At 45.4% G+C, this 24,061-nt stretch overlaps 1 protein-coding gene across 3 annotated transcripts in view; it reads right to left on the bottom strand.

Moving 5' to 3' along the window:
• Positions 1 to 24,061, bottom strand: part of FBXW7 (F-box and WD repeat domain containing 7) — a 170,828-nt gene that overhangs the window by 14,627 nt on the left and 132,140 nt on the right. For all 3 annotated transcript variants that reach the window (XM_035323739.1, XM_035323738.1, XM_035323740.1), the window contains 4 exons: positions 16,318 to 16,400; positions 13,166 to 13,307; positions 5,581 to 5,715; positions 1,010 to 1,133 (listed from right to left, as the gene is read on the bottom strand). In XM_035323739.1, the coding sequence (XP_035179630.1) occupies positions 1,010 to 1,133; positions 5,581 to 5,715; positions 13,166 to 13,307; positions 16,318 to 16,400 (484 nt within the window). The remainder of the gene's footprint in view (positions 1 to 1,009; positions 1,134 to 5,580; positions 5,716 to 13,165; positions 13,308 to 16,317; positions 16,401 to 24,061) is intronic.

The raw sequence follows: 24,061 nt of genomic DNA, 5'->3' as shown, positions 1-24,061 counted from the left end.
ATTTCTTACTTCTCAGGCTCACAAATGCAGACTCATGCCTCTCAACATTTTCATTTTCTCTCATTCTGTCCTCTTAATGCATTTTTCACTGAAATTGGTAAGAGGAGAATCTTAAGATTTACGAAGTTAGACACCCGATTTCCATTGCAAAAGAACAACTCATTAATTTAGGGGCCTTTAAAAATACCCAGCTACATTCATTCTGTCTTCGTTTTTAAAGCCCTTGCATGGATCTCTCACGAGTTCTTCTCTCAGGACTCTGAGGCAGACTGGACGGTACCTGTGTTTGCCCATGTCTGTAAGAACACTGCTCGGAGGTCAAAGGCATGTGCTCTGCCTCCAGAAACCAACTGCTTGTTCATGTATTCCTGCTTAAAAATAAAAGTTTACAATTTTGTTTGTTTTCAAATAGGAGGTTGTTTCCCTGGAAGCTTTCTATTGCCCGTTCATATTGCTGCTGAACCACCTTATCTTCCTGAGTTGGCACGAGCTGTCCAAACTACAGGGCTTGTGGAACTGTTCCCCCCCTTCTCTGAGCAACCAAGTTACCATCTTCCTTCCCTACCCTATGAAATTTCTCTGTTAATTTTCCTACAACTGACATGAAAGTACAGTGCCCGTTCTACCCAATTGCTGCAGTTCTTCCTCCATGCTATATACTAACTGCAAGATTGTGCGCCTGTCATTTTTCCATCTCAGCTCTTACTTGCTTTGGTTGTATTTTGAATGAAACCAATCCCAACAAAGCAAAAGTAAAAGTATTTTTAAAACATACCCCTAGTATACACCCTTATGAGTAGGATGTTCAAACTTAAGTCTAGTTTCCTTGCTAGTAGTCCACAGATTATTCCTGCTTCCTACTTCCAACACAGATATGCACCACGTAGCTCAAAGCGGTAAATTTAAAGGCACCCGAATTCCCTTTGTAAAACTTTAAGCTTATTATGTAAATGATCTGCGCTTTTTATGACAGCAACACCGTTACATCCATCTTTTTCCTCAGCCTTACCCTCCTCCTTGCATTTCTCTCTCCAGAGAAGATTATCTTCAGCCAGAATCCTCCAGTAACGGCATGTCTGGGCTGCCTGCAGAAGGTCCCTGGGTTCCAGGAATGACAGCACATACAGTGCCAGCTGTGAAAAAAAGGGAGCATATTTTCTGAATTGCTTTTGAAAGGAAAAGGGAAGTAACTCAAAGTATTATCACACATCAGAGGCTGAAATACGGAAAATTGAAACAATAAATTATTAAATGTTCTCAGAAACTTAACAGAGCTACAGTTTGTTCCAGTGGGCACATGAAAAGTACAGCAATCATCTTAGATAACTAAATCCATACAGATCCCATCAAAAATGTATATTATTTGCAAGAGAATAGATGTCAGCTGAAATCACTGGCTATTCTGCTTTTTTTAAATGTCATCCATATTACCACGAACCATTACCAGCTCTACCAAAATAATCATATCTACAATATTTTATCTAATAAATGTACCAGAAGTTTTTAACCGGAAAACACGACGCTACATGAGCAAATGAGGAATGCTGTGATGAATAACATCATGCAGGAAGCTCAAATATAGAAAACATAAATGCTATTTGTACTCAAGTTCAAAAGCACTCCGCAGCTGCAGAAGCCCAGCATACATATTGCTCAATTTCTGATTAGAATGCAAACATCCAGTGATGTTACAGGGAGTTTGATGGACCTGGATGCAGAGGGTCCGAAGTACTTAACTTTGCTATTGCATATAGTATACATTACCAAAAACAAAAAAACTATGAGAAATCCCAGTAAGCAGTTTAAGATGAACTAAAGTTGCACTTCTCTGTGTGACAATGTTAAATGTTCCTGGCAGCATTCAGACCCCAGCTGACTGAGCTAAGCCATGTAACGACCATGATAAAACCCCCCAAATCTGCAGAAATACCTTCAGATGTGCTGGAGTCTTAAACATGGACTGAGGCATCTAAAACGCTAACCCAAAATACAGGGACTGATATCCTTAAGGGCATCATGGATGCCCTTTTCTACTGAATGGCTACAATGTATTTCCCCAGTCATGGGAAATAAAAACATAAGAGGCAGCAAAGTGGCTGCCACGGCTAAAAACTCCAGAGAAAACAATGCTGATAAAAAGCGATGCACACAACTACTTACATTTAGAAATAGTGGGGTCTTTGTCAGTACTAGGATGCAAAAGTTGTCAGGGAAATCGTATCATCCACGTTAACTGCTGTTTGACATATCTTTTTGTGCTTACAATTTTTGTATTTAATTCTTAACTGGATTTGTGTTGTGTATAAATAGAATCTGCCCTTTAAAGAAGCATAGACTGAAATTCAGTAAGGAAGTCATAACCATAGGCCATTGACCTCAGAAGATGTTTGACCTTATTACGTGAGAAACGTTTGCTTTTAGTAATGTAGCCCCATCAGTGACTGAGCAGGAAATAAAAATTCAGTATGCCAGGACTGTTTGCATTTTGATTACACTTACACGCCTTGTTTGCAAGTCATCACCTGCAGCCCACAGCGAGCATACATGACTCCACATTTGCAGAATCTGCGCCCTAACTTGCACGTTAGCTCCCATATGCATCCCAGGCCATACAGCTGCAGGACAGGCATTCTGTCCCTACTCAATTATGGAGTCAGAATTTTGGCTTTGCTGAAAGGCTCTCTGATACAAGAGCAACAACTGTACCCGTCCTTTTAGACTTTCTGACTTAATTCCTGATATGTAAAAATAAGAAACTCTGTTTCCTGACACACATCAGGTAGATGGTCTCACACACAGCAAGACTCACAGCATGGAACAGAGCCTTTCTGTTTTTGCGGGATGTTCCTTAACTGACAGAAGAGTTTGTTTAAATATCACTTGTCCTATCTATACAGGTATGAATGTTTGCTAAGGTAGCGTTAATTAAAATCTGTGAGCTGACTGATTTTTAAAACAGGTTACATATGGGTGACATTTATTTTAGACTATATTTGGCTAAGTAGTCATCAAGGGTCAACACAGCTCACAGTTGACTTTAGGATCAGCGGCACACAAAAGCTGAAGGCCCTCTGTCACTGTTCATGGGCCTGGTTCTAAGAAGGCTTCAGGTAGCAAAGACTGACTTTTGACTCAGCTGTACCTAGGGCTACTCCCCTTTGTAGCGTTAGTAATATCCAGTAATAAGCTGCCTCTCACTTTCTCTTCCACTCATACCATGGCACCAACAAGATTTTGGCGCATTTCAACATCACTCCTAAGCTGTTGATTTCCAGACCTGGTTTTTGCAAACAAGTAATTTCAATAATTATTTCTAATTGCTCCCTAAGAAAACAAGTATTATTTCAGATTGTTTGACTGCAGGTTTCCTCAGGAGGAAAGCAAACCTTTTCTTGGTTACTCAGGTTACTGTCTCTCTATTGCTGAAAGCAGTTTTGAAGAAGCGGCCTCCTGCTCGAATGTGCTTCCTGTCCTGGTTAGGTAATAAAATCCCCGCACTGCATACCACAACACGATGTGGGAGATAGCTCGAGATGTTAATGCAGAGTGACAACTCAAGAGAGCGTGCGTTCACAGGATGCTGGCTTTGGTAGGGAAGCCTGCTTACAGAATTACTGACCCTACCAAATTATTCTTGCTTCCCCCCGCTTACTCATCACCCCCTGCTGAAGCCAGCATGAGTAGCAGGGGACAGAAGAGATCTAGGTTAATGATCTTCAAAATGGAGAAGAGATGGAGTTAGCTTGATTTTTTTGTTCTGTTTTGTTTTGTTAACTCAGTTAATTTTGGTGACAGTGACTGGCGGCTAGGAAGCAAAAATGATTTAAGCCAGCTTCCATGGCCAAGGCAGCCTTTCATGAAACTAAGCACTTGACAATTCTGGTTTCAAGAGGCAAGAACAACCACTAAAAATAAGTAAAATTAAACACATGTATCTTACGGTGGAGTTAAAGAACAAGTAAGAGATAAGAAATATTTTACAGCTAAATAGCAAAGCCTTGTTGTGAAGAAATTGCTAAAATTGAATAACAACATGATCATTAGTTACAATGCAACTGCATCAATGGTTGTACTTGAGTTAGTTTGGGCACTAAGTCAGGCAAAGAAGGCTAACTTGGCTGTGAGTTACTGCTATCAGTTATTAAGATTTTTGATTTAACAGGAAGTGCAGAAGTGACAAAATATCTTCTGTTTTCCCAAAATCTAGATAGAGTCTTTCTTCCTCTGCCTCTGAACTAAGGCTGCCTTGGGCAGCTTCTTTATGAACGAGGCAACAGCCCAGAGATCTTACTAGACCCTTCTCCTCCCCCAGCATCCCCTACATACATGAAGGCTACCACACAGAGCGCTTCTGTAAATGCTTACGTCATGTGTACTAAGTCAACATTCATTGCATAAACTGCTTCCGAGCCTTAGAAATGCTAACCAGCAAAACCCAAGGGAAGGCTGTGACATTTCCTAATCCACAAAGATATGATAGTAGATAAACGGGAAGAAGGGTCATGTACATCTAAGTATTTCAAAAATAGAACATACACCAGAAAGAACGTCAAGAAATGGAGATGCAGAACAGCCTCCGCAGTAAGGGGATATTAAACATAGCAACCATATCCTAGCACCAGAGCATCTACTAAGAACTTGTTTTCAAATGTGTTGGTAAATGAAGACTTAGAGATACCAGCCCTCATGAAAAGTTTCACATGGCAAACCCAACATGTAGTAGTTCTGGCAAAACAAATGCACTGCCTCCTCACTCCAGACAACAAAACATGTTCTCATTTGCTAAAATCAATGGGGGTGAGAAATATCATTTCTAAATGAGCTAAAATGCATCCATTTAACGATTGTAGCAAACTGGGTTTATAATCCTTCATGTCTAACCCCATGTTCTAGTCGTGAGGACATCAGGAATTACTCTTCTGTGGGTGACATTTACTTACGCATGCTGCAAAGCACACACTCAAATCTAAGTCTTAGCTTCTCCTTAACCTGATACAGTATGATCAGATTTGCTGTACGGGATTTACTGCAGGATATCTACTTAATTAGGGCTTGCCTTTATCCTTAGCAAGAAGGGCTTTTCTGGGTTTACTTTGGTTGTTTTTTTCAGTACAGACTTTAGGGTTTAGTTTGTTTAAAATAAATTCAAAACTAATATTCACCAAGAAATACCACTTAAAGCGTTAAGCAACACTGCTTAACCTTACAGAATAATGTGCAGAGAGGCCTTCCTTACATCTGGAGGAAACGCGCGTGTGCATTCTATATAAAAGAACTAGTTCTCGAAACAAAAATACAGCCGCCAGCCCAATTAAGATACAGAGATATCCATAAAGCTATGGGGACTTTGTTTAACGGAGTGATCCATATTTCCAGGTATCTAAACATCTATCAAAACATAAAGGTATGTTCATGTGAAACGACAGTTACTATGGTAGGGCAGCATACCAACTTACGGACCTTTTTAACATCAGTTTACTTCATTATGTTGGCAAAAATGAATGCCGCGATTGGCATGGAAGTGTTTAAAAGGCAGCAGATGACGCACTGCCCAGTGCTGTGTTACCCTGTATTTCTCACCTCTTTTGGGAGCAAGGAAATGAAGTCTCTTTGAAACTGGGGCTCTATCACTTGCATCATGTGTTTTACTTGTGTTGGTTCACAACTGTCAATAAGTTCATCTAGAGCAAGTAATTTCTCTGGTCCACTCCAGCTCTGCAAGAAAATAAATAATAAAAAAAAGAAACATTAAGCGTAGTTTATATTAGTAAGTGCTGTTGCTGTTTCCAAAAAAGACAAGTTTCTTTGCTGACCTACATGCAAGCATATAAAAAGCCAGCAAGATAAATGCTCATGTAAATTACACAAAAATGAGAAGTTAATCAACACAAAATATTCCAAATGACTCTATTGATTCTTAAGCTAAGAAAGAATTTGTTATACACACACATACAGATTAGCAATTAAATAGATAATAATATTTAATAATAATAATTAAAATAATTAAGCTTCTTTTGAAGTTGATGAAATCTATGCACACATTACTGACAATGAAGGGGTTGCAACGGAGTGCACGCTCTCTCTTTCCCTGTTTTATGTTCAAGTGAGATGACAACTTTTAACCTTAGCGTTTCATCTGATAGACCAAAAATTATCGGTGGAATGAGAGGAAAGGAAAGAAAATAAACTTTTTCTAGAAATACTTTGGCTTGCTGCCTGCTTATTACTGTGGTGTGTCCTTAAGTGACAAAGCTCTATTTCAGGATCCTGGCTATAAACCTACGTGTATTTGTAGGTATCAATTTACACTTGAATAAACAGGGAATTTTGACTGGAAATTCTCTTACCTCACATTTTTACTAATGGGCATCATAAAATTAGAAGATTTTAATATGGGACTCGTCTGAGAGCATAGCAGATTAGTAGCATCATTTGTAGAAAAAAAATAGAACCTGAATACACTGCACATCTGAAAAGCATGTCTTAAACTCATCTGTGCTCATCAAAGAGTTTAAATTTGTTACGTGAAAACAATTTAAAGAAAAAATAATTTCTCCTGGAAAAAAAAAACAACAACAGCCATTGCTAACTGATTTAGCAACAGAATTACAGCATGAATAAAGCCTTAGAGAGGAGAGAAAATGAGACATCACAGTTTTTGAGAGCAAATTCACATCCACATTCTTCAATGTCTTCTAGAGTGACATTTACAAGTAAATTAGCACATACAAATTATATTACAGTTATGGTGAGAGGCTAAGAGAAATTAAATTTAAAAAAAAAAGCAAGATACCTTAGAATTAAGATCTCTCTACTAATCTGCCATGTATCTAAGGACCTTTACTGCTTATGCTGTACATTCCTGTTCTCTGGATGTGAGCCTGCCCATTAACTCTGGTCTCTGCAACACTACAGCACGGGCAATTCTGTCAAGTTTCTGTACAACAACAAGGCCAGGTAAGGAGAAGGGGGAACTTCTGAAGGAAAAGCAGATAAATATCCTGCTCTACTTGCTGTGAAAAGCAAGCTTGGAAAAAAGCAAGCCTGAAAAGCAAGCCTGCATCATGTTGCATCATTTTTCCCTGATTAAGGTTTCGAAGCATTGGGAATGCCAAGAGAAGTACCATTTGCCCAAAGGCCGCCCCCCCGGCTTTCAGGTGCCCCCGTGCTCGCAGAGCAGTGAGAGCAGCGTGGCACTGCCTTAATCCAGCGGGAGCACGTGCCAGGAGCTACCACCAAGCACCCAGCACGTGGCAGCTCAGCCACCCATCCGCACGCTCCTGCTCCACAGCAGGCACACAGGAGGGCCTGACATCTGCTTTGACGGAGGGACGGAGGGGAAGAGGCCAAGGAAGGGAGCTCCTGTGAGCTGAGCCTCTGCACACACTGCTGGCGACTGGGACCACGGCCTAAGCTGCCAGGAGAACATTCCCCATCCCCATGTGTGTATTACATCATCACTGCGAGGGATCCAGGTTTCTGTACCTCTGGCGTTAGTACATCTCAGACCGCCAACACCTCACAGTGTTAAACAGAAACAAATCTCTCAGCATAAATTGCAGTGGTGTTATAAATAGCTTTCGTTATCAATTTCCTTCGATGGAAATGTCTGCACCCCACAACAGGTCTCCATCTATCAGGCACTGAAGAACTGTTTCTCTCTCTGCCTTTCCAATGGTTTGTTCCACTTACCCCAAGCTTTGCTGGTGTTAGGTACAAGCAGTTGGAATCTTTCATCTTAGCTGTCAGCCGCACTTGAATTTAGGAGAGTTAAGAAAGGAAAACTAATACCTGTGCTACTTCCTCACGCTCTAAGTTTCCAAGGTCAGCCTACTCTTAATCTGTAAGCAGTTACATTAAATTAAAACAAATCAACCCGAATAGCATTGCGTATTGCTGTGGCAAACATTGACGGCAGTTGTGAACACATTATTAATTTCACCGTGCACCGTCTGTAACTCTCTTGCATTTCTATTTTTAAAATGCAATACGGAGCTGTGCAGAGAAGAGAACAGAGACGATATGAGAATTGCAAAGAGATGCTACTGAATAAAAGCAGCACCCCTTTCACCTGTCCAGCTATCGTTACGGGATGCCTATGGGCAGGTACTTAGGGCTCTTTCTAAGCCATCAGCTGCTAACGTGTTTTTTTCTCCAGGATGTTGTCCCCTCAGTCTTTCCCGTAAACAGACCCCCAGCTACAGGCAAGAAGGGTCTGTGAGGGAAGTGCTTGGCAGGAACAATGCTGATGAAGTGAGTAATCTTGCCAGATGAACACAACTGTTTCTGTTAATGAAGGCAGGACTAGGAAATTAGTGTTTCTGGACCCCAAAGCTTGATCTGTTTGCACAAAATTGCAATGAGCAGGAGAAGTAAGTTTGTGGCTTTGGTGAGAAACAACAGTGAACAAGTATCAAAGGGGAAAAAAAAAGAAAAAAAAAAAAAAAGAAGTAAAGGAGTACCAAGTTTGCAAAGTTTCAAATGTTTTAAATGACCAGAGAAGCCTGAGACACTTGGTGTATCGTCACCAAAAACCTTGGGACTTCTACCAGGTGATCCCCTTTCAAACTGAAGATCCTTGTAAAGAACATATTTCATCTGTAAAATGCACGTGTTTAATTAATTTTCCTTGTCTCCTTGTCTTCAAAACTTAAGCTTAATGTAAAACTAAACCAAAGCTTTTGTTTTGTGCAGGGGTTCCCCTAGGAAAGGCAGCGCCATGGTTCCTTCACACAGCCCAGGGAAGCCCAGCAGGGACTGCTGCTGCTGCTGAGCTCCTTCAGTGATCTGAAATCCTAAGCCAAAGTGTCTCCCTCATCCATACCCAGTGCCCCAGGGAGGTCTTGCTTCACCTTTCATCTAGCTGATGCCATCTTATCATCCAGAATGCTGCAACTGCAACCATGGCACTGCCTACCTGAAAAATATCCTTTCCTTTTCCCCTTCACTGTTACGCGTAAACCTCTTTCCTTGCTTTTTCAGGAAAGCAAAACAGCTTTCTATCAACATAAACATCTCCGCTGCTTCTAGGACTTCCACCTCATTGCTCCCGCCTGACTTGCCTCCTCTCCTTTCATCATCTCCTTCTGTTTTTGTGCCTCTACTCTACCATGAGCTACACTTTTCTGTCACGCAGCCCCAACCTGTTAACTCCAGTTTGCACAGCTCCAGTTTGTAGCAATTAGATCCTTTTTCTGTTCCAGGCATCTTAAGGACAGCTATTTTGAACACGTTACGCCGTGGTACAATTCCGGGGTGCCGTCCTCTGTCGCTGCACTCTGCTAACGGAGGTGTGGTGTTTCCCAGAGAGCCCTGCAGAGGGGCTGCCGGGGGTCGTGCTGCTGCCCAGGGTTAGTTACTGAGCACCTTGCCATCTCAAAGGTCAGCCTGCTCTGGACAGACGTAGCGCATAAGCAAAATCCCCTGCAGGAAAGAGCATCTGGAGCAGCGAGCAGCTTGTTGCAACGGAGGGGCTCAGAGCAGTGGGTGCTGCAGCCCCCAGCAAGGAGGACTGCAGCTGAAGCAGGCTGCGCATCCCCACCAGACGTGACCTGAGCCTGCCCAGAGGAGCAGTGGCTGGTGCAGCCCCTTACGTCCCTGCTGTGGGCCAGAGAATGGCTTCACCTGGAGTTTCCTCCAAAAGGAGTCTAGTTTGTATGTGCCAACACTGCTCTGCCACCCAAGCCAAGGGGAAACAAGCAGGGAAAATTGGGGGATTTGCTTTGAATCTCCACTACTGCTCCGAACCAAGGTGGCAATGGCAAAACAGCCAGAAGCAGCATGCTGCTGCAGTGCTGATCCTTCCCATTCTGGGTGCAGGGGCTGTGCATCAACACCCAAACCTTGAACTTAGGCTATGAAGTACAAAATGCTATAATGCTGCTTATGATATAATCTTCACTGCCAGCTGCGTGTAAGAGGTGGACCACTCGGTCTCCTACATGTGTGCATTCACAAGCATCTTTGGAAGAGTATGACATGAGGAATGGTAAGTAATTTGAGTTAACTCTATGTGAAAGAAAGAAACAGCATTCTAGCCAGCCAGAAATGGGAGAAGGATTTTGGACACTAAACCACTGAGAAAACAATGCTTCCAATCTGAGGTAAAACAATAGTGTTCACTAGTTACTCAAAGCGAGTGCTGTACTTACTGCCTATGGAACAACTTTTCAGCAGCACCATGTGCACTCCAACATATTTCAAGAAAATTCAAAATTTTATTGATCACGTTACTTAAATAAAACCCAGCAGTGTAAGCACGTGAAGTCGGAAGAACGAAGAGAGAAAAATAGAATGTAGTATTTACAGCAGTACTGCCTCTGACTGTGTTTAGCACGCAGCTGATTTTTTTCCTTATGGCAAGCAATTTGGTGACTTAAAAATATTTCTTGTTCCAAATAAAATAGTTTATAATAAAAGAAAAAATCTTGTAAAGATACACTTGGGCACTGAGTTTTAAAAATCTTATGGTGGACATTAAAAACACCTGAAACCAAGAGGCACTGCGAAATAGAAAAAATAAATAGGCCTTTACAAAATTAAATGGCTTGAACCTATCAAAATGCTTTTCTATTTTTGTTTCCAGACTAACATTTCATTGAAATCAATATACATCTTCATTTTTAAAGGGAAAGTGCAAACGCACTTCCAGCTGCTTCTCCCTTCTGCACTAGTTTTTGTCATTTTCACCATATAAAACCTAGACAAAACGTAACAGCAGCAATAACATACAAAAATAAGTTTAAACAAAAAACAAGACAACAAAACTCAGACACACCCCCTGTTTTCTTAGTATTTGAGTGGTCTTGCATTTAAGTTTGGAAAAAAAAGAAAGAAAAAACAAAGGAGGGGGCCTGAAGGCCAATGTACAGGTGAGGAACCTCAAAATAACCGAGTATCTCTTGTTACTGCTGGCTTCTACGCCAAAGGACAGTTCTACCTTCAAACAGGACATATGTCCAGCTAATGTGCCCCTGGAAATTTAGCTTTAAAATTAATTGGAAATATATTTTCACATAAAATTAAGATAGTGCTATTAAACAAGCTTAGGAGGCATAAAGTGCAGGAAGAAGAAAGGCCTCCCATTTCTGTTTCTGCATAGGAAAATCTTCATATTGCAAGAATGATGCTACATGTGCCAGTTAATTCCGCCCTCTGGGCAGAGCTAGCTCCCCTTACTTTAAGGCTGTGCTCTCAACATATGACTGTTTAAGCCTTGCCCCCTTCATAAAATTCATGTGGAAAATAAAAATGCAGAAAATGAGGTGCTTGGCATTAGCCAAGGAGGTGCAACATTGGAATGCAGCTACATGACTCTGAAAGCTTATGGTTCCAAAATAAGGGATCCCCTTCTGAGAATACAATAGAAACTACCAGTGAGGGTGGTAATCCCTGAGTGGTGCTAGCTGGTGTCCAGTCATGAAAAAGAGGCCTCTCTCTCTCAAGAGTCCAGATCAGAATTTAGAATTATTGCTGCGGCTGAGTCTTTTCAAAACCCGCGAGTATCTAATTATGCAGTTAATGGAGAACATAGCTTCTCCATTAACTAAACCAGTACTTGTGACCCTAAAATAATAACAACCTAATTATAGGCAAAGTTTCCATGGGCCTGTGGACTTCTTTTCCCAATCCTGACCAAACAGCAAATAGCATTGTTTGTTTTTTTTTTACTGTCAAGCATGTTTGCGTCATGCTCCCAAACACTCCAGCCTTTCATAATTTTTTTGAATATGTAACTATTGGTAACTAGTGATCTTCCATCAGAAAATACACATTATGCACTGCACAAAAAACAGCTTTTGTCAGTACAAAGGCTTTAACATTAACAAAATGTAAAAATACAACATCGCATTATATTAAGTATGGTATGTACAAAGTACCATTCAAGTCTGATTCCTAAGGGTTAAAAGGACATACTTCTATGAACCCTCTTAAAAAAAGGCACACGGTACCAATTACATGTGAGCACTTTTAAGAAACTGGATGATGTGTACAAGAATATGTTAATTCCAGACTTCCGCTGTTTTAAGCAGATTATAAATATGTAAAAATAAAGAGGGAATGGAGTTCTACGTTATTATTTTAATGTTCAGAACTGACAGTGATTGAGATCAATGGTACTATGTGGCAGTGTGAATCAAGCCAAAAGCACGCTCCTGCCTGCAAAATTGTATGCTCGCTACTACATCTACAATATTGCTGCTCTATCTTTGAAAATGTCTGTTACTATAATTGAAATTATGCCCCTATTAGTTACTTATTCCTCCTGAAAACATTTTTAGAAGCAACAGTTTATTAATCAAGGGTTGAAGACATAATATTTCCATTTTTCAAATCAATGACTGGGACCCATCCCTACTTCTTAAAAACAGGCAGCGAAGCCGTACAGCCAAGAGCTCTCTGGGATAGTCTGTGCCATGGGAACACAGGCCTGCCCCACAGTGTGTTTGTACTAACACACACAAAATTGGCTTAGCTGCCACCAGATTGGTGTCATGTAGGCTTTGGTTTCCACCTGTGCGACTGCATACCCCTGTGCCTCACACCATTGGTTTTTTTTTTTTTGGTCAAATAAAGTTTTAGACATCATTGAGGGCTGTTGGAAAGATACAGCAAGCCTTTTTTCCCCTCTCCTTTCAATGTTACACGCGTGTGCCAGCTGACATTGTGTTCAGTACTCAAAGATCAGTAAAAACACACATTGAGTTTCTGTTTAACCTATTTTTGCTAAACATTCCTCTGTCTTCTATTCTTAGAAGACACCAGGCTTACGGTAAATTTAGTGCTATACCTACGCTGAAGCAAACCACGCACTCACACTTGCTAGTCTCCAAGAGAAAATGTCTCCTGTTAGCTGGAGGCCATGGAGGCAGCTGTTACACGTTGGACAGAATTTGCAGAAAATGTGAAAGCATCAAACAGTATGGGCTATTTTATTAAGAAACCACAGAAAGCAGTATTTTTTTGTGAGTTTCTACAGCAACTAGCTAAAATGGGCAACTGCATTTCCTTGAAGTTGCTGCCCATTTGTTTTTTCAACAGTACACAAAATCAATGACCGAGACATTCCAGGATATACAGCAAGGACTGCCTTTACTGCAGCAGCCCTTGCTTAAATCACAGAGCTAAGCTGCTCCGGATGTCTCTTTCTCTAAGCACTGGTTACCTGAAACATTTTCAGCCATTCCTGAAGGCCTGTGGGTGGCTGCACAGATGTAATGCGGCGCCGCTGCTGTCCCTGGCCGTTGGCTGCCCTCAGGTCCCCAAAAGTAGTAGGTGTGGCAGAGCATGGCACCAGCCCCGTGGTACTAGAACACAAAGAAAAAGTGAAAGCTGCATGTAAAACAGGGATGAACATTTACAACCTAGGGCAGAAGAAGAAACCTAGTGCAGAATTTGCAGCTGTTACTTAAAGTCTGAAGCTTCCCGCAAAGGCAACAGCATGGGAACGTCCCGTTGGCCGCTCACAGCGCCAGCTCCCTCACGCTCACAAATTCACCTGTTGCTACTGCAGCACTGATCTTCCAGCTAGGGGGAAACTCCCCCAAGGCCGAAAAACTACTGCTCCATCAACTGGCCGGCAGGTTATCTATGAAGGTGGGTGTTCTTATATCCCTTTTCTTGACAGAGTATGTCCTTTTCTGCTGGGCTGCATCTGTGCCTTCTGACCGGTGGTGCCGGCAGCCCGAGCTCAGTCTCACCTGTATGTGACGTGCTATTGCTGCTTCATCCACAAACGGAGAGAGAGCTATTCTTAGCTCTTAATATACTTTTGTTGACAAAGCTATTAATATCAAACAATTCTAGCGCCCTGGTGATTACAACTGGACTTTGAAGTACTTGTATGGAGCGTTTTAAAGTTTGTGTGCTGATGGAGTGACACGGGAATTAAAGGGCGGCAAAGTGAAGAGGGAAAAGGAGCCAAAGGTGCTCCCTGAATTACAGTGATTTTTTCACTCTGACACGTGAAAAAACAGCTCATTCGTATGGGACGGGGCTTTAAAAAAGGCCAGGATTAAGCTGCTATTGTAGGAGCCTAGAGTCATACAGCTGACTGAGTTCTCTCTTTTTTTTTAAACATAATGTAAAGTACTTCGTTCACAGAATGTCAACGTTGTATCCCCACCACAAAATCTGGAACTCTGCTATCGTGTTTTCACAAACATGAAAATTTTAAATGCAGTCGTGGGACTCCAAAAAAAAATCAGCAACAAAAAACAACCCAAACCCTTTGCTTTAATTTATGATAAACCCAACTTTTTATTGGGTATTTATTCAGGGGGTTTACTGACATTTCACTGGGAATAGCTTTGAATGATGCAAGGCAGGCCCATTTTAATACGTATCTCATCAAAATCTACAAATCTTCCACCCTTTATTCTTCCTTGTTCTGAAGGACAATCGTGGCTTGTTCTAGCATTTACCCAGGCTGGTAAAGAAAAGTAAAGAATGGCTTGAATAGACTTTCTAATGGTCATTTCACTGAGCAGTAATAGAAACAGAAGGTGATAATACCAAAATACTGTTTCACAGATCAGGGATCCCCTTAATGACATTTGTTTACTGGCTTTACCTGTTATATGCAAACAATGTTAATCAGAACTGTCAATTTTAAAGAGCGTCTGATCCTACGGAAAATGAACCAAGCAGACACAAGAGCCACATCGTTTGCCTAAATATTATTACAGAAAATATGATCAAACAGTTTAGGAGAGAGGATCAGATGTTATTTAAGGATTCTTTTATGTCAATAATGACTCAAAATCCAAGCAATGACAGTAGAAAGCGTTCTTTTTTCAAATTAAAATCTGTATGTACAGCCTACTCATTCTCATCACCTGTACAGAGACCCTGCAGAAGGCCTCTCATTTAGGCTTCAGCATAACGCCCTTAACCTTGGCTTATACTGGGTCTGAGCAATACGTAGCCTTGAGCTTGCCTCACTTACAACAGTTACACCTTAATTTCTTCTGCAGTGAACTGGTTCTCATTCAGAGAGAGCTATTCCAAATAAGATCTAAAAGTCTCTTTCTTTGACCTGAGATTAAGCCAGCAGGCTTTTGTTCCTGCTGTATTTTTCTGTTTGCTCTCATTCACCTGCAGCAGGCAGGCAGGTTCCTGCGGAAGCTCGACCAGCACAGTGGTTCCTTTGAGTGCGACAGGTAGGCTTGCCAAGAAGCACCCCTTCCTTGGTCCGGAGCTGTTTACTTTTACCTGAGTGCAGCGAACGGCGTGTCGCACCAGGAACCACCCGGTGGATGAATGAGAGTGTTTTTCCACCAGAATAATGGAAAGACCTGGAGAAACTACCAATGCACAAGACGTGGGAGCTGCAACATGTGCTTCTCGGCTGCCTCTTTTTCCCTGCTGCAGCATTTCTGTATGAAAAGCAACCAGGGAACCTGTTTTCCCTCACTGTCCTAACTTTTTGCTCATCACCTGCTAGCCCTCTTAAAGGAAGGGAAATCAAATGCACGTTACTTTTGAAAGACCCATCAGTGGCTGAACACTGCAACACTATTCACAGAAATAACATCCCCAGCCAGTGCTAGGCAGCAAGCACGATGTTTGTGGGAGGGCTGATGCTTCTTACGGGGGAAAAATGCGTGCTGGTGTAAGCTCCAAAATGATGGGAAGCAGTGCAGCCCCAGAGCACAATCGTTATGGCAACTATGTAGTAGGACCTGCAGTTGTAAGGTGTGCATGCAGGGCCCTGCTCGGCCACCTCCCCTCGTGCTCAGGAGCGCTTTGCCCTGCGAGGCATCTGACCGCACACGTGCCGCTGTCTGCAGGATGCGGTGCCTCTCCGGAGTAGTACGGAAGCAGGCTGGAGGAGCCCTTGATAATTTCACATCGTGGGTAACAAGTACGTGTGTGTTCCCGTTCGGATCAGATGGTCTGCTCTGCCTACATAAATTTCCATTCTCTCATTCCTGTTGCCATAGCGAAGTGATACATTTGATCACAGTTTGTAATAGTCTTAGGGTTTATCATTATGTCCCTTTTTAACAATCTGATTGATATTATTCCCAGGAATGCCTCAGCCCTCAAAAAGTCTCCAAGTAAATGGGCGTGCTATATTTAGACTCAAACATAAACCTCGACCGAAGAAATGCAAGTCTGGCTACTTCATTAAAACTCATCTTCAGTGTAGGTGATTTAAATTAGCTAAGCAGCACATGAACAGTGATACCACCCCTTCCTCCGCTTTGCAGTGCTTTAACATGGAGAGGAGCTATGAAGCAGGCTTAGCGAGACTGGAAAGACAGGATACACGCGAGAATCACGACCCAGTGGTCTGTTATTGCATTTAATTACCTTGTATATTCTGAGACTTTGCAGGGTTTCTTTCCCAGAGAGAAAGAACGGACCTCGGAGCCATGGTCCAACTTTCTCTTCATCTGCAAGGTGAGGGAAAAGAGCAACAACATGGTTTTAGTTACATGGCCTGCCTTACTGACACTTCTGTAAAACAAATCCATTTTTACTTTTTACTTTAATAGCAGATTTCAACAAAGTTAGCACTCACAAGATTATTTAAAGCAACATTCTGGTTTCTGGCTTTAACTTTAAACAACAGTCGATACGTGTTTTTATACGGTACGTGGATACAGTAATGCTGTTTTGAGGTCCCAAACCCACTGGAATTACATTCCTTTTACTTCCAAAGGCAATTGTTTAAAAGTGCGCAGAACTCGGTGCTGCTTTATTTACTGAACTGCTCTCTCCCTGTTCCCTGTGAGGGGAGGGAAAGAACCAAACCACCCCCTTCAGTCTCTGTGTCCAGGTTCACTGCTATAAGTCTCACACAAATGGTTAAACGTCAGGTAACGTGTCTGCATTATAAAGTAAATACCGTTTTATGGCCTAAAAAAAATCAAATACATCTTTTCTTTTGCCCAGCACCCTTTATTTTCAAGTTGCACACTGGAAGCATTTATAAAACTGACCGAAAGAGTAACAGACGTTTTTACAAAAAGGCTAAGGATGAAACCCGGTAAATCTCAGCCTTGAATGTCACCCACAATTAGATGTGATCAAAACCAAATAATGAGCAGGGCAGCTGCTAAAAGGGGAAGCCAGTCTGCAAAAATTACCAGCGAGATGGAAACCCGTAAAAGCCGTATTTACCCAGCCAGACAAATAAAGATTACTTTCTACATATTTGGGCAATCTTTAACCACGGGCTTTTGGACTCAGTGAGACGTCGTGAGGCTAAATGCCGTTTCTGTGGGTTTTGTTGGTTTTCATTTTCTTTTTTTTTTTTAAAAAAAAAAAAAAAAAAAAAAGATGTGATACACTGGAGCACTTGAGCCAGCAGAAGGATACTTACTGCTGCTTACAACTGCAAGCTGCAGAACACAAGAACTACCTGTGTAACAGCTCAGACTTTAATTTTACCATTTTCTTTTTTTTTTTTTCTTTTTTTTTCCAAAATTTCATTTTAAGATTCACGGTTTAAAAGTTGGCATCTTACACAAACCACTGATTTGATCTTTTCTAATATCATGCTGGGATATATTTAACCATTTATTGTATAAGTCTACCTGGCTAAAAAAAAAAAAAAAATGAACCGAACAAACAGGATGACGATCCATATCGCGTTGCCTTGATTTTTTTTTTTTTTTTTTAACTTTTTAAATACCTTCGTGGCTTTCCCTGCAGAAAGCCATCGCGGACCTGGGGCTGAGCGCGGCTCCCGCAGGCAGCGAGGCTGAGGCTAACCCCGCGCGGTCTCGCAGCAGCAGCCGGAGCGGCTGCCCGCGGAGCCCCGCTTTGCGGCCGCGCCTCACCCGGGACCCGGCACGGCGTTTCCCCACGCGAGCACGGGACTGGAGCCGCCCCGGGGGCACCCGCCTCGCCCCGGCCGTTCCCCAAAGCCCGGAGGAGCAGCCAGCGGCGGCGAGCACGGCCGGGCGGTGCGGGATAACGCCGCCAGGCAGCGCGCTGCGGGCACGGCGCCGGCGGCTGGGGCTGCGTGCGGGCACCCGCCGGGGCTCCCCGCAGCACACCCGCAGCCCCTGTCCGCAGCGCGCCTCGGGAGCGCCGGGCGCGGAGCACCCCGCGGGTCCCCGCCGCCGCTTTCGGGCTCGTTTCCCGCTATTTCGGGCAACTTTCTCCCCGCGCCGGCCGCGCGGCCAACGGGAGGGGGCAAAACTTTGTCGGCGGCCGCCGGCGGAGGGCAGGCGGCGGGGCGGGACGTGACCGGGGGGAGGCTGGGGCTGGGGGGGGGGGGGCCCGGGTGCGCAGTGCGGCCCCGCGGCGCACTCACTTTGTAGAAGATCATCTTGAGGGTGCCGTAGAAGCCCATGGCGTCGGCGCGCTTCCCCCTGCGCGCCCGGCGGCCGGGCAGGCGCTGGCAGTAGAGCCCCTTCTCCGGCAGGTAGGTCACCGCCTCCCGACCCGACATGCTCGGCCGAGGCGGCGCCGGCGGCGGGGACCCGCGGGGCGGCCCGGCCCGGCCCGGCAAGGCACGGCTAGGCACGGCTCGGCTCGGCACGGCCCTGCCCGGCTGCCTGCGCCGCGCCGAGCCCGGCTCGCTGCCCGCCGGCCCCGCTCCCTCCTCCTCCTCCTCCTCCCCGCTGCCTGCCGGCCTCCAGCGCCCGCCCCGTCCCTCCTCCCTCCTCCCGCCGCCTCCGCAGCGCGCCTCGCCTCGCCTCGCCGCGGCACTGCGGCCCGGGGGGCTGGGGAGCGCCCGCCCCGCCCCGCAGCGCCCGGCACGGCCCCGCCACGGCTCGGCGCGGAGCCGCACGGCTCCCATCGGGTCGGCAAAGCAAGGAAGGCACCGCACCGCCGGGGATCCCCGCGGCGCTGAGGGGGACGCCCCCGCTGCCCCCCGCCGGGGAAGGGCGCTGGGGAGGGCTGGGGGGAAATAAAAATAATGATAGTAGTGATAATAATAATCATAAAGAGGGAGAAATGGGCGCTGTTGGCTAAATAATAAACTGGTCTGGGGATGCTGGAATTGAAGCCTGACTCCAGGCGTTACATAAGGGGCAATAAAACATGAACCCTAAAACATGAACCCAGGGGAGCGGGGGCAAAGCTGCAGCAGGCAAGGGCTGGTGGTGGGGAGCCTCACACTAGGGCCTGCTGCCCTCTGGCATGGGGCTCCCAGCCCCCAGGCCTGGTTTTCACCAGCAACCCCTGGGCCAGATCCTCCCAGCACCTCAGCACCAGCCCCAGGCCCCCACCTGCTAAGGAACGCTCCTTTTCCAGGCGCTTCCCCCTTTGCACACTTCCCCGACTCTGCCCCGTTCACCCCTACGCTTACGTTCAAGGGCACTGAAGTGCCCAAGAAGGGTCAGCACTTGGATGGACACTGCCACCAGGCATTCAGACAGACACCAGCAGGGCCACCAGGCAGCCTGGTTTAGGTCCCATACAGCCAGCTGAAGTGAGACACGCCAGCTTCTGCAGTTTTCCCTTGTTCTGTTTACCTGTTCACTTCTGCAAAGTTTTCTGCCTGAGTAGTAAAATAAATAAAAAAATAAGGGGGGGGGGGGTGCAGAGCACCTCCAGAACATGGGCTGAAAACACAACGTTCACCTGCGGTTCCCCCCAGCAGCAGAGGGGCTGGAGGTGCTCAGCAGCACCCACGCAGCTGCTCCTAGCGACCAGAGGGGAACCCTCTTTTCCTTACCACACCAAGTAGTATGGAAAAGAGCACGCATGTAAAGGAGAGGAACTGCTTTCTGCAAGAGCCTTCACCTTCCTCATCAGTACTTAAAGAAATCTCATCTTTACTGTTACTTCAGCGCAGGTGAGCGCAGCAGCGAGGTGTTGGCGCACCGACGAGCTGAAGGCACGGCTCCAAGGCACACGAGGATGGCTTCGCGCAGTGTCAGCCATCTCCAGCCAGCCCCGAGCCCTCGCTTTTCCATCTCCCAGTGAAATGGCTCTGCCCATCAAACCTCGGCGTTTATGCCATTACCCATTAAACTGCAGTGCTGTATATTTTATGAGAACAAAATGGTCTTGAGTTGACTCCATACCTCAGACGTGAAGAGAGCTGTAGATATCCCTGGAGACTATTACTGTCTTCCTCTGCGAGCGTATCACACGCGGGGGGAAGGAAAAAGCCCACACCGGCCGCGCGTACGCAGGAAATCAGCGCAGGAAGAAAATTAATACCCAAATCACCAGACACGAAGGGAGCTGAACATCACCGCTGTGGGATGCAGCAGGAGTTCAGGGAGGGGCAGCCCAGTGTCCCTGCCTGCCCAACACAGAGGGGCAGCACCGTGGCAACCTGGGGTGTTCCAACGGGCGCTGCCAGGAGACCCCCGGCAGCAGCCTCGCCTCGCCTCTGCTCTCCCCTGCCCACGGACAAGCACAACCTGACAGCGTGACTGGATTCCTCTTTTGAACAAGATGTGCTTCAGAATAAGCAGTCAATGAGTTGAATAACAATTAGAAATTACTATTTTCCTCTCTTTCGGAGTATTGCTGTTGCTGATTCCTTCTCCTTTGATAATGACTGGCAGATAGTCTCTCACGGTTACAAAACCTCACTGACTTCACTGCTACGCCCTGCGCCGCGGTCAGGGCCCGCGCGGTAACCCCAGCACCCGCTTGCCAGCGGCGCAGCACTCGGTACCTCAGATATTTATGTGCACAAAGGGTTTCGGGCTCTTCCTAATTTTAGCTGCAGATACCACTGACAGATTTTGACATTTTAATGGTGACTGTCTTTCGTCTAGCAGTCTACCTTCCTGAGAGCACAAGACAAAAGCTGCACACGGATCTCTCCCACCTGATGTTTTTCCCTACAGCCTTACCACCTCTGCTCCCCCCAAACAGGACCCACACTCCGCGTCTCAGGGCAGCAGCAGGTCCCACTGGGGCCATTCCCCCAGCGCCCAGGAGAGCCCCTCTGGCTCCTGCTCCACCTCTCTCTCCAAAGGGCTTTCACCCCCTCCCTTGCCTTGGAGGCCCCCCATCCCTGGGGGAAGCTCAGCATCCCGAGCACGCCACAATCTCAGTCCCAAAAAATAGCATGAGGAATGATCTAAGACCGTGCAGGAGCAGAGGAGAACTGACACAACCACGAAGACTCAGCAGCACTGCAGGTCACGCAGCTCCGCTCTGCATCTTCCTGGAAAACCTAGTGGGGGACAAATAAGTCCCCGACTCCTCCGACGCTTCTGGGAGCCCAGCAGCAGACACGATGCCTCCATTTATATCTTTCCTGACATTTGCAATAATCTTTACTGCGGTAACTTAACGTGCTCCAAGCACGCTTAATGGCACCAAGTGAATGCTCCTCGCAAATTAACATACATTGAGGCAGACTATAGTTAGTGAAACAACTTTAAGAGAAAAATCCAAAATCGCTGTTTCCCCGTTTCATATGTGTTCAATTTCAAAGGCTGGCTTTATTTTGTTTCAGCTGAAGATAAGTTTTCAGTTTTTAAAACCACAGTCAGCATATAAGTCATGATATTTTAAAGAAAACGTCTCCACCAAAATTGCATAGTTTCCAGTGGACACAAGTCCAATCTTCTTTCCCGTCAGTCCTGCCAGCTCTTAATTAATAAAAATCCACATCATCCACTTCTTTTCCTGTTGGCACCATTTCTAGCACCTTTACCACTTTGTCATGCGGCATGCTGTAATTAAGAGCGCCTATTACTCCTCATGAAAGGCTGGAATGAATTACAGAAATCACCCGCGGAGCTGTGTAACCCCCAGAAGGACGGAGATCCCGGCGCAAAGGACCAAAGGAGACAGCATTTTGGGGGTTTGGTTGGAGAAGCATCTCGGGGCGGGGAGGCCGCCGGGAGGTCTGGCTGCGGCGGGGACGGGCAGCACGCCTGCGCGCGAGGCTGGCATTTCACACGCACATATGGGCCCTGCGAGCAGAATGCGTGCGGGAGGAGCTGTGGAGCAATATGGTTTGGTACCTCCGTTAATATTGGTAAATGCATCACTCGAGACGCTGCCAGGAGGGATTCTGTGTACTCGGCACACTCGGCAGACATTTAGCAGACTGCCTGCTTTGGAGACGCCGCTGAGGGGTCTTTGTGCGGTGTCTAATAGGATTGCTTTCCCCTCACCCCCGGAACTCAGGAAACCAAATGCCCTAATCAATTTGGGGCCAAACCCTTGGCTGCGTGCGATTTAGCCCAGAGGCAGCAGCGAAGGCCCAGGAAGGACAGTCAGGCTTCGCTATTCTTCCCCTTTTCAAATCTGGTCCGGCCTGTGTTTTAAACACTTCCCTTCTGCTCCTAATCGAGTTAGGGCAGCTGCAGCACTCAGCGCTTTGTCTTCTATGTTTGACCTCTCCATCCGACCACAGACTTCATTTAATTTGCCAAATGCTCCCATTCAGGCAAGAACCCGGCCCCACGGAGAGGTACTTCTGCCATCTGCTTTCGACATTTAACTGCAGCTTCGGCTCTTAAACGTAGGTGTGCTGAACTGAGCTCCCCGTTCAGCCAACGAGCAAGGCAGATGCTAGGGCCTAACTTGTGTGAGGTCTTGGGAGAGGAGGAAAAATACGCCCCATAACAAGTGTTAAGTTCATGTAATTCAACGAAGAAATTCAGGGCAGGCCTTTCCTCTACAAAAGGGCACTGCTATTACTGTCAACCCTCTGGTTTTTTGAAGGCATTATGAGCCAAGCCAATGGGATTTTGGAAAGCCCATGTTTTCATGGTTTCCCCTGGTTTGGCTCGGGCCAGGCGATGACCTCAAGGCTGTCATCTCTGATTCACGATTTATTAGCCATCACCCTGCACATGAAGGAGGAAGGAAAAGTACCTGGGCTCCCAGGAGTGCAGTTCAGATGGAGGAATTTGTAATCCATTTACCTGCCATTTCAGCGGGAGGCTCAGCCAGGCCCTGACAGCAGGTTTGCCTCACACAGTTACAGACAGAAATGTAAGCTTATGAGCTCATGGTATACAAGTCAAACAATCCTGCTTCACTGCCCTGCAACGTGTACTCATCACTATATTACTGATCAATAACCCATTCTTGCAGAACCGAGGGACCTGACGTTTGGGGTGAAGTAAGGCAAGCAACAGGAAGAATACCACACGAGGAAGGAGGCGCTACACTAAGTTGCACATCGTCTTCAAAGGCTTACTTAAACGCAGCGGCAAAGACATTATCAAGTATGATAGGTGTTACTAAATTGTTTTACTAATTGTATCATGCTTCTTGGCAAAGCATTTTGAATACTGCTTTCAAACTGGTATTTTCCACACGTTATTATTCCTTATTCCCATGCAAAGCAAGGTATTGTAGTTAACAGAACTGTAAACAGCCTGTAAGTTATTTTTCTTCCAGGGATAGAAAAAGGCATGGGTGGCACCTGAATATTACTATTAATAAATCCTGATTTTATGAGATCAGTACAAACTTTATGAACACTGCTTTCAAAGGTCTATTATCTGTAGCAGAGCTTCCCCATAAACCTGGGGGCTGCTCTGCAGCCAGCTCAGGCTGCCCTGTCCCTGTCTGCCCAACCACGCAGGTGGTTGTGCCCCCGTAGCCAGAGGCACGGAGGGCTCCTCTGCTTCCCTCCCCACAGAAGAGCCACAGCAAATGCCTGCCACGCTGCGGCCTCGGGTAAACCAGTGAGGAACTGAGCTTTAGGCTCCGTACTCCCTGCCAGGGGGCTGTATTGTTACTACGGAGTGACCTGGTTGCACTAAAAAACATACTTAAGCCGCTGTCAAACAGAAATGGACATGAAAACATTACGGTTTCACCGTAAAACAAGCACAACAAGGTGAACCACAGGCTGGGGGTATAATGTCAACCTCCCTTCAACACGTCACGTTAAAACTCCAGGGAGCTCGTCTCATTAGAACTGGGTATTATTTCTCTGCAGAAACAAAACAAGTCATTTGCTTCCCAAAGCCTCTTCTTTTTCCTCCCTTGTTACAGAAAAAGATAAAATGAAAACAAAAATATCAGTGGAGACAGGCTTCATGTTGCTTTTAATCCCCTGTGGCAGTAACCACGTGCAACTTACCTACACAGAAGTCTTGTAGGGTTTGTTTAAAAACTAGCAATACTATCTCATAATAAAGATTTTCATAATGCATAT

Source organism: Oxyura jamaicensis, chromosome 4 (genome assembly GCF_011077185.1).
Source record: "Oxyura jamaicensis isolate SHBP4307 breed ruddy duck chromosome 4, BPBGC_Ojam_1.0, whole genome shotgun sequence".
In the NCBI taxonomy this organism is placed as follows: Eukaryota; Metazoa; Chordata; class Aves; order Anseriformes; family Anatidae; genus Oxyura; species Oxyura jamaicensis.
The sequence above is the reverse complement of the archived record's forward strand: the minus strand, read 5'-3'. Positions and strand labels throughout refer to the sequence as shown.